Genomic DNA, 16,446 nt, shown 5'->3' with positions numbered 1-16,446 from the left:
ATACCTGCTTAAGAAACAGTTGAAGCTACACAAAGCCAACCTTTTTATCGGGTTTGCCTTTTTATGTCGCAAATTGCTAATTGATGCGGTTTTGAGCAACATAAATATTCATTTGCCTTTTCAACTCTTGCCTTCCTTTCTTGTTCTGCGCGCGGTTTTAAGCGGTCTGATATTTTTACGCACCGAATGCAGACCACAGCGATCCTTATATTGATTTCCCCCATTTTCTGTGATATCACGGAAAACTGTGATCTGGTGGTGGTTTTTGTATGGCAACAACTTGAACAACTTTCTGAGCCGGGTTTCATTTGGTCCATTGCGCGCGCGTTACACACCGTCAAACCGTTGAGCGGGATGATTTTTAATTGGCATCTGCCAAAAGGATTAAACAAAAAAAAACCGGCCATTCATTTCTTTGCTGATAAGTATCCTCTCGCACCCGTCCAGCTTTTCATTTCTAAACGCAAAATAAAACAAAAACTGGAATGGTGCAGAAATTAAAGTATTAAGCAGCTCTGATTGTAATGGCAGAAGGGACTATCGCCTACGCCCCGTTTTCCGGGGGAGAGCAGAAACGCAACGTCAAGAGTATGATGTTATCGAATTAAATTTAACGATTTCCAAACTGTGAAACCATTTTCCATTTCGACGGCGCGCGTTTGCAGGGGAGCAGAACGGAGAATGGGAACGAGTTGGTCACCGCCACCGCACAGGAAGTGGCCTTTTTTTGTTTTTGGGGGTTTTGTTGGGAGTGAATTTCTAATTTAATTCACAACGTACCAACTGGTGGACTTGTTCGAATGGAAGGGACAGAAAACCCCACGAGCGGACGGAAATTGAAATGACGGTTCGCAGGGTCAGTTGCCAAGGCGGTCGGTAGTGTGCCGATTTATCTAATAGAAATAGTTTAGAAAGTCATATTTTCACACTCGAGTTTTCCGGTTGCAATCCGATTTAATTTTGGGATCCCCGATGCTATACGGCGGGCGCATGAATGTTTAATTTACCCATCGGATTAAAACGGAACTGGTCTACGGATAGGTGGGAATATCGTTTGGAGCATTCTTTTTCGAGCTTTCTCGTACATCCTACCATCTATCTGTGGCTGATCGTTATCGTATACGGGCCGACCATGGACAGCACCCCGCAAATGGCATGATCGCATGATTCAGGGGAAGGATTTGTATGAGTCGTTCGTTTTATTCCACTCCCATACCGGAATGGAAGTTCCAAACATTCGAACTTTAAAGGTGATTGGGATCATTAAAAGGGTACAGTTTAATGTTGGGATATTTTTCCAATGCAAAACTAAACGGAAAAAGCAGGAAACATATTTTGAGCTATCAATCGCATACCCGTCCGCGGTAATAATCGTTTATCGATGCGAGTAATGAAAACTCAGCGCCCGCGTAATAAAATGCTTATTGAAGGATGCAAAAATGTGCGACCACATCGAGAGTGTGTACGTGTGGTGGTTAAAGCTGGGTTTGAAGTGTGTTTTATTACTTGGTGCGGTTTGTGCGGGACGTGGAAAACTGCTGCACTTTGTAAAACCACTTCCACTACGCTGAATGATGAAACGGTCGTGCATTGCAAATGGCTCCGAAACCGGTGGTGATTGTTTTGCATTTACAGAACGATTACATCTCGCTGCTGTGCGGTTGGCTGTAACGACACGGTGGACACGACTTCGGCAGTGTTTCGAGCGGTAGTCTTGAGCGGGTTGTAATATGGTTGCTCCAATCAACTCGGTGTCGCTCTTGGAGCGGTCACGGCGCCGGTTGGTTTGGTTGCAAATGATTCAATCGTATGTCGGTATCTTCCTCGCTCTCAGCATGGCAAAGGTGGTGGGAGCATCGTGCAATGTCGTAACGTGTTGCCGAATGTGGAGATGCTTCGCATCAAGTAACGACTTGAAAGTTTTGCAATTTTGTATATTGCTGCATAAATAAAATGGACCGACCCGATTTGATGGAAACGTACATAATAACGGACAGCATTGCGCGCGTTCCATGTGCTAGTGGCGTCCACATTTTACGTCTGTGTATCCCCGTGTATTGCTGCGTTTTGAATCGGTGGAGTTGGGGTAAAGTTTGAAAAAAAAAAAGAATCATGAAATGTGGAAGACACATCGTTGATTCACTGGAATTCGCACGCGTGTATGTTTCAGTGCATTGCATGATTTCCAATCAGTGTTTTTTTTTTCACTCCAATTCCCCTGTTTCACCATTTAGCTTTTATTCTGGAGGTTTGAAAAATGTGTTCTACCCAAGTACATCAATATGGATAGTTGTATCGTTCGTTACTGTGGTCGTAAAACATTTCAACCCATTACCGCAAGTATTAATAACGCTCGGCACAAAGTTGCAACATTACGCTCGTTAAGCACGACGCACTAGGGGAAGATACTTCACTACGGTATGTAAAGGATCAATGGTTGCAGTATGTTTCAATTTCAATCAACAGTAAATAATTAATAATAGATTCAATTTCAATTCGTCGTTCAAACATTGAAGAGGATTTTTTCCCCCAAATAAATCTAATGTATCAATGTTTAACTATAAAAGTCCATATATAATAAAAAACAAGAGCAACCCTTCAAACAACGTGAAATGTTGGTGAATCCAGCCCTACAGATCGATGAGAGAAAATCGTTTCACCTTCAGCGATCGCTTTCGTATTCATGTCTTGCACATCAAAAATTCGTTTGCCTTTTTTTGTGCGGTGCGCTTCCTCAATCTACTTTCTATAACCGCCGCTAGTGTCATCGTAGAACGGGCATGTAATTTGTATCGACGTAGTAGTGTGCGCCGGTAAACATTTCCTTTCCATACTTTCCTTCACTTTTCACTTGTTTTCACTTGTTTGGTGGAAAGTTTCTTTCCTGATGGGATGGTGTTGTTGTGTTGTTGTTGCTTCACTTCTTACAATTCTAGTACAAAAAGTGAAGATTTTTGTTGCTGATGGTGGGTTTGGCTACTGGTCTGGCTCTTGGCTGCCGGTGCCACGCTATCTTTGCAAAGAGCGCTCCACCAGCTTACTGCTGGCTCGTTAGAGTCGTGACGAAACTTTCGCCCAGGCTTTAGCGGGTTTGTTCATTTCGTTCTTTCGGTTTCGGTGGAACACGGGAAACTCTTGGCCGTGGAGCATTCCGCAAAGGAAATGGACCGGCGAAGCGGGTGACAAAGCGCACGAAAGACTCGGGATGAAAAAAAAAAGTTTTACAAAGAAGGAAACAAGGCGAGCGGGGGAAATGCTGGCGAGCCCGGGCGGTGGAGGAAATATAGAAAAGTTTTGAAAAATTTACATCATAAATCTATTGCTCGTTCGTTTGGGGCCATCTTTTTGTTCGAGTTTTGTGTGCAAGTGGTTGTTTTGCAGGCGAATTGAACCTCGCGATCGGGTATTTTTCTTTGCCGTTAAGAGCGTGTCGGAATTATGGTGGCACAGCAGATAATGGATTGGTAGCGATATGAAATCGTGATCCGTAGTTGATGTGAATGGTTGATTTTACCGGGGCTCGGCAGGATCGGGGCAGATGTGTGAAGACGATGTGCTCAAAAGCTTGAACATTCGGGCACGGCCCATGGGAAGAATAGCAGAAAGTTAAATTTTCTATACGGCGGTTAATGTTACAGGGAAATTGAATACCCAGCAACAAGGAAAAGTTGAGCAGATCTTTGCATTAAAACGAGGTATATCCGTCTTTGATTTATCGACCTCCAATTGAAGTCTGCCAGCGAGTGCATGACATTTGATTTTTTGGTGTGTAACTAAAAGCGGTACACGTCCGTTACAAAGCGATAGAAGGATAAGCGTGTTTTGCGGTGAAACAGAATTGCTTTCTTTGAAGTTCCTTGGTGTTGTTTTTTTTTTGACTGAGCATGGAAAGACAATTTATTTATAGCTATCTAGTTCCAACTGTTCAACGGAAGCTTACCAACGCACGTAAAACAGTGGGAAAGTAACAAGGTACATCGCGAGCTTTCTGTTCGCGGTACGTAAAATTGATACTCGAACATACTTCTTGCAGTTCATCGAGCCGCACGGTACTCATGCCCCTCGACTCGGTGCCTTTTGAGTTGCCGAGAGTTTGTAAGGATTTAAATCAGCTTCTGTTGTGTACGTTCCCTATGCAAATGGCATTGGTTTCGTCCCGATACGCCGAATGAACCCTGCTTGTTGCTACTGTTTTATTTACATTGTACTCATATATTTTCTTTTACCCTTCGCACAGAATAACGAATGCGAGCAGAGTTTAATAAATGTTTCTTTCTTTCTTTTTTTCACGGCTCCTTTGCTGCACAACAATAGGTAAGTGTCATGAGAGCAGCGGCGACTTTCCCCATTGCTTTCCATGGTTGGTGGTTATCGATTCGACCCTTTTCTTCGCCGGGGAAGAGAAGGCACAGAACGGATGGGATGGTGCCCACGGAAGTGGAGTGGGTCTGAAGCCGCACAGAAGTTCAAAAATGGGCAATACAAACGATCCGGCGTAATGGTTGGTAAAGAAGCATCGTTCGCTTCCTGCCACACGGAGGCACGATCCCGCAAGGCAAGTCGTCGAATGGTAATGCAATTTTTCATACACTGATAGATGGTATCCATTTGTCACGCGGTTGCGCTTTCGCGCGCACCGAACTAGAGAAAGTCGTCATCAAGGAAAACATGATGATGATGGAATCGCCAAAGTACTATAAGACATTTTCCTGCTACGAACTAGCGTGGTTTCGTTTTTCGTTTTCCGTTGTGTTGTTGATCGTTGAGTCGAAACATTTTTAATGTAACGTGTCGAACGGGGACGTGAATTGAAATAGTAAACGTCGCTTCAAAGATGAACCGCCAGCCCATTGCAATCCAACCATTCCGCGGCTGTTTGGAGACAGGAGCTGGCATGGAAATTGGATTGGGAAGGTTCGCGAAACGTTTGGTGGTCAAAGTAATTGGCTCGCCATTAGCGATAATTTCAGATGCAAAAACGTGAAATCAGAACCGTCTGGTGGTTTTCTTGGCCATGGCCTGGATGACAAGTTCGGGAAGCAGGAGGGAAAAAATGTATAAATTTTTCTAGCATCCCTCGGAATGCCTTTTGCAAGACCGGTGAATCTTAATGGCCGTAATTATGACGATGACGGTGATTGAGGGTTTTGATCGGTTGAAAAATGTTTCGGTACAATTCCTTCGGTTGCCGTGAGTGTGCGCCTGAATGTAGACTATGCGGTGGGTAATTTTTTTTTGGTTGCTTTACCCAGCGGTACAATCGAGTGGCATAATTAATATTGCGGTTGTACAAGAAGTTTTCTTTTATACAAGAGGCAGGGGAGCACACTCAGAACCTGCGCGTCGTACCATTACACAATGGCAGCCAAGAGTGGCGGTGTACGAGTGAACGACGAAACAAGAGGAATGAAGAAACGCAAAGGATTCATTTCACCCGTGCATCCCATTGTGCTTGGGAACGCTGCGAGCGATGGATTGCGACCTATTGGTCGTGGCAGATTTTCCATTGAAATGAGAATGAAAAGCATTCTATAATAGAGCAGAACCTCCGAGAGGTTGTATGTTCTTTCTTTTCGTTTTAGTCAAACGAAGAATTAAATCGACCTGTCCTGACTCATCATGCTTCCGGGGTATACCTGTCGTCGGCTACACACGGGAGCCAGCAAAGCATCATCTCCATGCTGACCAAAATAAAGCAAAAGCGGGCAGGGTGGTGATAAAAGGGCCACTTCCACGGTCGCCATTACACGACATGGGGAGCTAATATTTCAGATTCCGTTGGCAACGGCAACAGATGAAATAGATAATGCCATGCTGTTGAGTGCATCGCCATGTCCGGGTATCACGCGGCTGCTGCAGGGTTTTCTGCGGCCCCCGTTCGTCGGGAGTGCATATTAATATTTTTCGCTTTCCCGCTGTGAGTGAGCGAGTTTTGTTTGAATTTCATTGAAATGACGTGTCCGCCGAGCGGGTGTAATGGGCGGTTTCCAAGCGGGGATCGATGGGTCGCGTCGGGTGAATAGTGGTTCAGGTCGTATTATTTCCGTTCATTGGTTACCATGGTTGTAGATAAACTGGTGGGTGCAGCTGTATGCAATTTTTCGTGTGCATATTGTGCTTTGAAATAGTTTTGCTCTGGGTGCATGGGCTGCGGTGCGTACAGTCTAAACGGGGCTGACGGGAGAATTGAGTGCACGCTGTATGATGTATTCATTTTAATTTCATGGAAGCACTGGTACATATAAAGGGCGTGTATTGTTTTAGCTTACAGTGCAACATTACAGGACAAGCTATGCCACGTTTCCATTGTGGTAACTATGAATGATAACACTGAATGGCTAGTGTAGTGGTTTGTGGTTGACAGTACACTGAAGTTTTTAGTACAGTAATAGCTAATTTTATTGTAGCTTCTAATATTTTGTTTCTTCTGCAATTAATTATAGTTTATTAATGTAAATTTATTGAAGAATAAATATGAAAGATGAATCATTGAAAGTATTACCCATCAACAGCTAGTATTTGTGTCTGTCTTTTTGACAGTGTTTTAATGCCGTCACGGAAGAAGCGTTCATCTTGTGACGCTATTCATGAAATATAGCAAGTTTTGTATTTTTCAGCATAATTGCTGTTCACCAGGTGAATGGTGAATGTAGCCGATGGTGGTAGAATTTCTCATTAGAGGAGTTTTGCCAACATTTTTTAACAGATTTTGCAACGTGAGACCGAACTTTATTATGTGGTTAGATATTGTTTAGCAATCGTGTGTAGTATTGTGGTCGTTTTGCTTTAATGCACGACTCAATCGCACAAGTTGACTTCGATGGTTTCTGGTTTCTCTAGTGATGGTTTCGTTAGGTTGCAGCAGCTCGTAATAAAGCACACCCAACTGGTCCCACCAAAAGCCATCGATTGTGCGTCGATGCAGGTCTTCCTTTCCGAGGATTTTGTAACCTTTTTGATGTGTACAGTACGCTTCAGAATCCGTTTTCTCCGTATTAAAGTAGAAAGTTAGCAGTTTCCCTTCGGTGTTTGGTGCTTTTTAAGCATTTCTGTAGCCTTTTTGGTGTTTACTGTACACTTTAGTGGCAGTTTCCTAACAGTTTTCGTATTAATGAAAAAAAATCACTGTACCGACAAAGGGCGAGTATTTGATTACGCTGCTGTGAGTAAGCAATATGGCGCAAGAATAAAAACATTGATCAGACAAAGCGGTTTATTTGCCATCTGTCAGAGCTAGGTTCATGAGGCTTCCGAAAACTTGTAATCAAACGAAAGCTATTGCCGAGTGCGAGAGCATCGTTGAGGTCGATGATGTAAATGATTTTTCGTTTGCTTTTCTATTTGTATATAGATTTAAAACACACATGACAGTGGTATCAGCTCGTTTGGCTATTCTTTTTTTATTCAATAAGGACGGCCAGACCGCATTGCTTGTTTGGCTATTCTTAATGCCCGCAAAAATAAGCCTACTGGCTTTGGTTATACTTTGCCCAAGAATAATGTTTCACTGCCCGTTCCAGCATAGACGTATTTCCTAATTCTCCCGTGACTCATTCAACAATCTCCATCATCCGTAGAGAGAAAAATTGCACCCAAAGTGTGGTCCATTCTTTCACTCCCCACCAAATAAAGTGCACTGCCAGTTGGATTTATGGTTGCTTCCCCTTCTTGTCCACCAACGCGCCTCACTATTAACGACCGCTGTGAGCCGTTTGTTTCGCCCCATTCCACGCCGTGCCAGTTGCTTCCAGTCGAGCGATATGGGACAACGCAGTGTACCGGTGGTGCGGCTAGCTTGGTTGTTTGCAACTCCCGCGAGGCGCGCTGTAATACATACTAAGTACGCGTGGCGTATCGAGACGCGCCGTGCTGTGGTGGCTTGCTTAGCAGCGATTCGATTAAAAGTGGAGAGTTCGTTGGATGGCGGAAGGATTCATATTACGGTTATATGAATCCAAAATGAGTGCTTCGCTGGTGCTTTTGCCGGTCAGCAGCGCGCCTAGCGCGCCGCAACGGGCATAGAGAAATTAATAGTTTCGGATAGCTTAGTAGCTGCAGGGTGATAGCGTTTGCAGAATTTCGCCGGACACCGTTCCAGTGTGTGGGTGTTGGAATGCTGTTTGAACGAACCGAAGTGGAAGTTTGCCGGTGGGTAAACTCCACGAGGTCGTTGGAAATCCATCCGCGCTCTAGCATCGAATCATTTCGAACCAGTTCGTGCGAACTGTTCTCGACGGGCAAACAAGTAATAGCTCGGCGTGCGCGCCCGAGCCTTCCACCGGAGAACCATAATGTAATAATTCCCGCCAGATTTTCATGGACATTGGTATATGGTTGAGTTGGGTGGTTCGTGGAGCGAAATATGGAAATAGTTTCGCTTTGGTTTATGCGTTTTTTTCATTCGTTTTTCTCACTCACCGCAAAGGATTCATTTTTTTGTTTGCGCCCGTTGCATAAATCCAGGAGATCGACTCGATAACCGGAGCCTGTTGTTGCTTGGAAGGATTGCTTTCAGAAGGATGATGCATAGAACGCAAAGCGGGCAGCACAGCATTTGCTGCTGGTCGAACCGAGTTCGTTTACGTTTCCGCTCAGAAAAAGCTGCACCCAAAGTCGTTCGATATTTTGGAAGGATTCCTTGTTTTTTTCTTTTTTGAAGCCCTTTTTTACGATAGCAATTAATGGTGGCAGTGCTAGGGTAGGTTCAAAGAATCCACTGCTTCTGAGTGGAAGAAATATGCACTTGAAATATGCACCCTCCTTCGCAGTGCCTGCACTGACTGATCTAGGGGTCCAGTCAAGGAACGAGGAAGAATATGAGCACGACAAAAATGATCAACTCAAAGTTATTATTACAGTAAAACGCGAAGTAAAAAACAGAAAAAGAAAACACGTAATAGCGGCAAACAAAAGCAGTATTGCAACGTGATGTAGCCGTAGCTCTTGCCTTATGGGATGCAATTTTCCGCGCAGTCGTTTCCGTGGGATGGTGGAAGCATCGATTTGAAAAATGAATCACTTAAATAAAAACCTGCACGCTGCTGCCATTTGGCCAAAGTCTTTTAATATGCTTCGAAGCATAATAGGCGCACGGAATTGGTGGTGGGTTCGCCTTTGTTTCGTGCCACGTAACGTGACGCGATGGCACTAAAGCCCTAAGATCCCTTTTACTTGTAGCCTTCTCCCGATAGTGTCGTTTCCGGCGTGGGATATCGTGCCTTAACCGTAGCGTGGATGTGATTTATGGGAAATAAGGCTAGCAGGACTAGCGACCGGGTAGTTCGAATGGTGAAAAAGTAGTTCAATAAGCGCAATGGGGGTTTCTGTTGGGTTACAGAGAGAAACAAAAAAAAAAAAACCTCCCCAGAAATCGAATGTAGAAATATTGTTTGGTCGGTGTACGGAAACGCTTATTTTAGCGCTCATTTACTCGCAATTTGCTAGTGGCTGTATGCGCTATTGTATGTTTGCAGTGTACTGTGGGTACCGAGCAGTTTAATTAGTGTATGATTTATCGCAGAGGGCCTGCAGTAGATTGCACGCGATGTGAATGATGGAAATTGGTTCAGTTGAGTTTCTTTTAATTGAAGTTTTTTTTCTACTTTGAAGAAGCACGGCAAATTTTGAAGAATGCAGTAGAGTGCTTTCCTGCAAGAACAAGCATAAAGAAGAGTGTGCTATATTTTGTTTATTCGCCATTCATTCTAAGAAGGTTTCTTAGTTTTTTTAAGAGCTAAAAACATACTTGAAGCAAAAATATCAGATAAGTATTTTTAAACATCAAAATACGAATGATACAAGAGGGGCTACGACTAATATAAACTCAACAACTAGAAACAAGCACTGTTGGATAGACTGTGTGGTCATTGAAGTGTATGAAGAAAAAAAGGTTGTTCCAAAACTTCAAAATTAACAGTTTTACAAGTTTTCTTCGGAGTATTTAAAATAAATCGAGTTCAATTAAGTTTTCTTCAAACCTTGAGCTTCTAGAAAAGTTAAAATAGACGTGATATACTAATGGGCTGTTCAAGAGGCACCTTTCAATCCACCTTTTAATGCTCACCCATAGATTGTTTTTGATACAAAGATGCATCTTATAGGAATTGTCTTCGTGTACTATATTGCACATAATAATATTTTTTACCCTGGTGAACCATTCTTATGACGACTCGTTTAGCGAACACCTTCGTCGTACTTCCGCAAAATCACCACAACAGCACAAGTGCTTGAGGCTTGAGGCCAGAAGCTCTCTTCAAAGCACTTTCGAGAATGTCAAATACCACACCCAACGCAGCAAATCTCTTGGAAGCGTTTTGATCGTTACTCATTTATTACTACGATTGGTAAGCCCTGTTGTGGCATCTCAATCAACTTCACTTGAGCACCAATACTGGATGACAATTAAGCCGAAAGCAATACTTGCACAGCGAAGCCATGAACCTTCGGTGTGCGACCATTGCGACCGAAGTGAGATTCTGAAATTCTTTCCATCTGCATTCCTCATTTACTGCTCATGTAGGTAAAGAAGACCGTTTACGATTGTTCGCTGGTGGTGCAGGACGTTCGCCCCGGGCCAATGCAGGCCGCATACGCCATCGCGTGCGGTATAAAATGCTGCTCGTAGGTACCGCTGAACAGATGCGCCCAGGGACCGCTGGCGAAAACGGCCACATCGTCGCCACCGTGCGTTTCCAACCCGAGCGGCACCGTGCTCGGAAAGGCGAACGATTTGTCCCGCATGTCGACCCGGTTCAGGTCGAGCCGTGCTTCGCGCTGCACGTTTCGATCGTAGCCCGGGCCGTTGGCGTAGCTGATGGTGGCGTACGGCAGCTCGTCGTCCGCCCGCTGGCCATTATTAACTCCGAGTATGTCATTTTTGCGACTCTGTGTGTGTGTAAGAAAAGATGAAAAGCGAAGGACACGAGCGTGATTAGAGAATCATTTCTAACCGGATGGTATAAGGTAACGGGGGGGAAAAAATGAACGAACATAGGACACTGGTCCACAAGACTTCCCATCCTACACCTGCTGCCATCACTTACCGAGTAGCCGCTCATTGTCATCGTGTGCGAGTGATCCGCTGTTACGACAATCAGGGTATTATCCTGGCTCGTGCGGCTGCGTGCCATCTCGATAGCTTTGGCAAACTCGACCGTCTCGTCGAAGGCTCTTATCGGCTGAGTGTAATGATGCCCATGATCAATCCGGCCACCTAGTGTGGGGTTTTCGTTGTCCAATCCGATAGAGATGGCGGGAGCAAACGCACGGAATAGATAGAATGTGTACAATAGTTTAGTGCTCGCGTCTCAATGGCCGGGGGCAGAGCCGCAAAAGGCAGGCTCCATGCGAAGGCATTCAGCATTCGCCGTATAATGGAGAAACGGTTCAGAAAAAGGGTCCAGTTCTTGCAGTGTCACGTACCTTCCACAAATAGAAAGTAGCCATTGTCATTGCGCTCGAGAATGTCCATCGCCTTCGATACCATCTCGGCCAGCGTGGGTATCTGCCGTTCGTCCGCATCGAGATGATAGGGAAGATGCTTGCTGCTGAATAGCCCGAGCAGATAGTCCAGCTCTCCCCGTTCCGTGTCAGTCTGGGCATTTGGGAGACACCATTGAAGAGATTTCGAGTTATGCTGTATTCTTTGTTTTGTGTTAGTCATGAATTTTAAATTGCTTCATGTTAGGCGCTTTGGCTTTGTGATGTTGATGGGCAACCAAAGCGGCGCACGCTCGAATCGATGAAGCAACATGCTGCAATGCCTGCAGTACTTCGGACGTTAAAAATCTCCTTCCCACAAATGATTACCACAAATCGTAATTGGTTTGAAGTTGACACGGCATATAATGCTGTGTAACGCTGCAGGGCAGACACAAACCTGTCAAACCAACCAATAATGTAACGCAACAACCAAAGGGATACTCTCGCAATTGTGCGTGTGTCTGAAAGAGAGGTGCGTGTTTCTTTTTACTTTGCTACCCCTAATTACCTCGAGTAATTGGATACGGTTCTGCACGTATGCAGATCGGTGATGGGAGTGATGATGTTGCCAGTGTTTAATTAAATCCTCCCCGTCGGTACGCTTGCCTCGGATGCCTTCGATGTCGGCTTCGTGGGTGGGCAGGAACTGTCGGCGGCCTCCTCCCATGATAACCTGCCAAACGAAAGACCAATCATATAACAACACATGTAAATGTAGTGCACACATTTTATCGAACGCTTATCGCAGCGTAGAGTAGTGGAAACTGTTTTGTTTCAAACAGGAATGTAATGCGTTCATGGCTAATGAATAGGATGTCATCTATGACAAGTGCTTCTGCTTGAAATTCAAGTTCCTTAGGTTCGATAGTCGGACTGTGAAAAAATGATGGTATATAATGGTTTGGAAAATAGATTCCTGTTTTGATGTCACATTAATTGTTGCTTCTAAACTTGGGTTTTGTGTAAAATGCACTCACTCAATAATGGGATTACATATGGTTCTTAATACACCAGAGCTCCCACGGACTTAGGAATTTAATTTTATCCCCAAAGTGGTGAAAATGGTTGTTGAACCAAGTTCCAAGTTTGGAGTGGCTGAATTGATGTCATTTAATTAAAGTTGACGTACACTTTGATGTGTGTGATCTCAATTATGTTTGCGGTTGGATATATGACACACACACGCACAGCGTAAAAGAGAAAAAACGCCCCGAGGCGGTTTGTGCTCACTGTCAGCAGTAGCAGCTCGGTTGTTGAACTTTATTCTTAAGACTTGCATTTAACTTTGGATCTAACCAAACAGCATTAGCAAAGTCACAAAAATGATCAGCTCCGCTCGGAACACTAATTACGTTCACAGTTTATTGCAAGCTCGCCGGTGTAGTCGCCATCCACCCACGAGCATGCAGGAGAGCAAGTGAAGTTGTTTGCGGATTAGGACAATCGTAGATTTTCGTTCCCACTCTGCAGCAGCAGTGCATTGTTCGAGGGATGCAAGGGCTATGGGTAGATAAAATGCAGCCCGAACGGAGCTTCGCGGCTAGCGTATGAAAGCAATCGTACACATTTGCGTTAGGGATTTGAACAGAATTCGATTATAGTTGGTTTGCGGCAGTATGGGCTACCTCTCGCTTATCACATATTGGAAAGTTTGAGGTTAAGTCTGAATTGTAGGTGATAGTCGGAGCTTAAGGAGGATATACATTGGCCGAATGCTGTTTGATAAAGTGAAGCTCTAACGCTTAGCGTCGCCGGGCTGTTCGATAGTGCATTTTACACTCGGTGACACAGTGCTCAATCCCTGTCCAAACCGACATGGAGCAGTTTTTGGGGACTGAGATTCTTTTCGACCAGTTCGTCCTAATTTGATTCAAGCTGGTCGAATGTGTAGTTTGTGCGCAGTGGTGTAGAATTTGCGGTCAAATGTCTCCCGGTTGGCTAGCTCTCGTACAATCGTTTCAGTGAGCAAAATGAATAACAGGAACAGCCGTATATAACAGTCCTGTGGCTATGGGGTGGTAAAGTGAAATCCACCAACCCCGGATGCACCGACGTTCTCGGTCGGAGTGCGCGTTAGGTAATATCTTGCTCTAAACTTAACCGAGGATGTGCGCAGTATGTCGAGATAGCGTTGGATGGCTTTTGATGCTTCCGGATTCCCAACTCCCTGGGACTGACTTCCCACTGTGTGTGCATTTTGGTTTACTCACTCGCATTTGTTTGCCGACAGGGCCATGGATAAGCTGGGTGGCAATATCTTGGCAAACGGTCGGATCAAAGCCGTCCTTCTCGATAGCGTCATTAGACTCCCAGTTACGATTCGCCGTATGGGCGTAAACGCCGGCCGGTGAAGCATTCGTTACCTCGGTGGTCGTTACGAATCCTGCAAAGGAAAAGGTAAAAGAAAACATGACGAAAGCTCGACGAATAGTTTGGACGTACGAACAAGGTCAATCGAAATTTTGGGTATCGTTAATGGGACATTTTTTGGTCGCCTGTTTGGCGTCCTGTATGTTGCTGAATGTGGTGGTTTTGTTTTGGGTCTGAGCTAGTTCTATTAGCCGACGTATAATGTTTACACGCCGAGCCAGGGAAGTTGTTGGGTGTATTTGGGAAGTCCGACCGTTGAGGATACTGCGTTCTGACTTATGCCAAAATCAAACCCCGACTCGGGTCAAATGGGCAAGGGTTGAATGGGAATGCGCAGAAGATGAAAGTGTGTCAATAAATTTGCATAAAATATTTACGAAATCGCAAGGGATGTAATACTGAACATGGCTGTACCGATGCCCTAACTAGACTCAACAGCTTTCCGGGTGGAGAATAATATCGAGCTGGAGCTGCTATCGCAATCGATTTTGCAGGGCATCTTTGTCGTTCTGTAGTTTCCATTTTTGCTGGCGGTGCATTTCTGTCTGTCACAGGCACGAGCGGAAATGCACGTTCGGTCCCTCCACACCGGGCAGAGGAGCGTGGGTGGCCGTCCACCCAACAAACAACCCATCCATGGATCGCCCGTTTGAGGTTAGGTTTGTGTTCTAGCTTTTGCGAAACGTCCAAGCTATGAAAGATGAATGTCACAAACAAGAGCGAACCATGGTGGCTTGGAAACAACCGGAGGCTGTAGTATGGAAAGCATCCTCCAACATAGCTGTAAAGAAAAAAGCCCCGCACCACCATCCAGCGCGGTATGTTGACACAATGTGACGAATGATTGACGAATGACAGTGCGCTGGGGAACGGAACAGCAGATAGCGGCGAATCAGGGTAAGGGTGGTTTCAATTGTTTTTGTTAGGCTTGCCCGCACAAACCCCAAGGTCCGTCGCGTGGTCCGTTTGAAACCCTGGACAACGTTCGTCAACCGCTGCACCGTCGGTGAAGCAGATAAGCGGTTGCGAGCAAAGGGAAGCGATGATAGGTTGCGACCCGCACAGCGGTACTGTGAGCCGACAGCCGCGGTATTCAAAGAGTTGCAAGTTTCGATGGTTGCCATGATGATGATCGACCGGCTGATGGATGGGGAAGAGTTTGAACGATAGTGAGAGGGTACACACCGGTAGCAAGGCCTGCATCCTGGGCCCATTTGGCAATGGAATGTACATGGTTGGCGGTATCGTTCTGTGCCTGACAGTCCCCGAGGGCAGCGGCCGCCGTAAGCCCGATCGTACCGTAGTTAGCCTTCACGCCAGCCAGGTATGCGGTAGCTGTGCATGCCGAATCAGCGACTTGCACATTGGCACAGTACGTCTGGGAAAGAAAACGGATCGGGGTACGCATTACACGACAGTGAGCCAAACCCGGGAATCAATATTTGATTCAATCAATCCGTCACTGAGCTCGGTTTTAAGCACAGGTACCGGCGTCTGTCGGGCGCGTATCCATTTCCTACCTTGGAGAGACCCACGTACGGGAACCGCTCGAACGAGAGCTCGGTACTTTCGTCACCGATGTAGACGCGTGTGGCAGCCAGCGTGGGTATGGAGAGTCCATCACCGAGGAACATGATTACATTCTTGGCCACCTTCCGGTTGAGGTTGTTCTTGTGCAGCTGGCGGTCGAGAATGTCTTGCGCGAGGTTGTTCCAATACTGTGCATGGTGTTCGGTGAGGGTCGGTGGTTCAAAGCGCAGTTTCGGCATTGTTGCGGACGAGCGCTTGGTGCGTTGGTCTGTTGCTGGCAGTATCTCCTCGAACAGGAACCGCTGAGGGTGCATCGGATCGTATTCTGCACGGGAGAATGGTACAACAGGAGTGAAAATGTGTATAAGTCAATAACAAAAAAAAAAGTTCACAAATATGGTTAACCGCAAGTCATTTTCTTTTTCGTTTCCTACTTTCGATGCACGCGATACAATGGTGAGTGTTCACTGTATTGACGGTGTTGCCTACAGCACACAAATGCCAACGCATACTGACCTTCCTCAGCGTGATGGTTCAATGGTGAGGTTGAAACTAGGCCACCGAGCAGGGCAAGATAGACGCACAGCTGGTACATCATCTTGAACGATAATCACCGCCAGATGGTTTGGTCACGAATGGATGAACTCACTAACCACAAAACGGTCTTGCCCACAACGGTCAGCAAACGCCGTGCCGCGAATGTGCGCTACGCAATGTTGCTATGAACGACGGAAGAAAACACACCTGCACATACTGCACCAGTGGACGAAACGTTAAGCGTCTTATATAGCATCCGGCGAGGGTGATAATAGCGTACGGGCAAGACGTTTCTTCTTTCCGATAAGCCACACGCGGCCGGTCGGCCAAATACCATGTGATAATGGGATCCCCAGGGAATGAGAAGCGGTTGTTTGCATCGGTGGTGGTCATCTGGATGCAGCATGTTTCTAACAGCCTTATACTAAGTCATTATCGGGATAGAACCGGACAATTACCGGTGTTTGCCACGATTCTGTTATTGCAGTTACAAGAACACTATTTTGCGTTTCCTGTGTTCAACCAGCT

General features: G+C 45.5%; 1 protein-coding gene across 1 annotated transcript; it reads right to left on the bottom strand.

Annotated features, from left to right (window-relative positions):
• Nucleotides 1–10,533: 10,533 nt before the first annotated feature.
• Nucleotides 10,534–15,979, bottom strand: LOC128719009 (alkaline phosphatase). Its single transcript, XM_053812629.1, has 8 exons — nt 15,898–15,979; nt 15,372–15,706; nt 15,037–15,229; nt 13,692–13,864; nt 11,990–12,154; nt 11,422–11,593; nt 11,043–11,212; nt 10,534–10,884 (listed from the first exon to the last, which is right to left on the bottom strand). The coding sequence occupies exons 1-8, from the start codon at nt 15,977–15,979 to the stop codon at nt 10,534–10,536; spliced, it is 1,641 nt and encodes a 546-aa protein (XP_053668604.1).
• Between the last annotated feature and the right edge of the window lie 467 nt (nt 15,980–16,446).

This window comes from Anopheles marshallii, chromosome 2 (genome assembly GCF_943734725.1).
Source record: "Anopheles marshallii chromosome 2, idAnoMarsDA_429_01, whole genome shotgun sequence".
NCBI classification, from domain to species: domain Eukaryota; kingdom Metazoa; phylum Arthropoda; class Insecta; order Diptera; family Culicidae; genus Anopheles; species Anopheles marshallii.
This window is presented reverse-complemented; position numbering and strand designations above follow the sequence as displayed.

What these genes read in the sequence shown, in the direction of transcription:
- LOC128719009 (XM_053812629.1), bottom strand. Translation starts at nt 15,979, where the DNA reads ATGATGTACCAGCTGTGCGTCTATCTTGCCCTGCTCGGTGGCCTAGTT. An exon ending in ACCGTATCCAATTACTCGAG is followed by an intron (nt 11,594 to 11,989) that starts GTAATTAGGGGT and finishes CCAAATGCCCAG; the next exon opens with ACTGACACGGAACGGGGAGA. An exon ending in TGACAATGAGCGGCTACTCG is followed by an intron (nt 10,885 to 11,042) that starts GTAAGTGATGGC and finishes ACACACACACAG; the next exon opens with AGTCGCAAAAATGACATACT.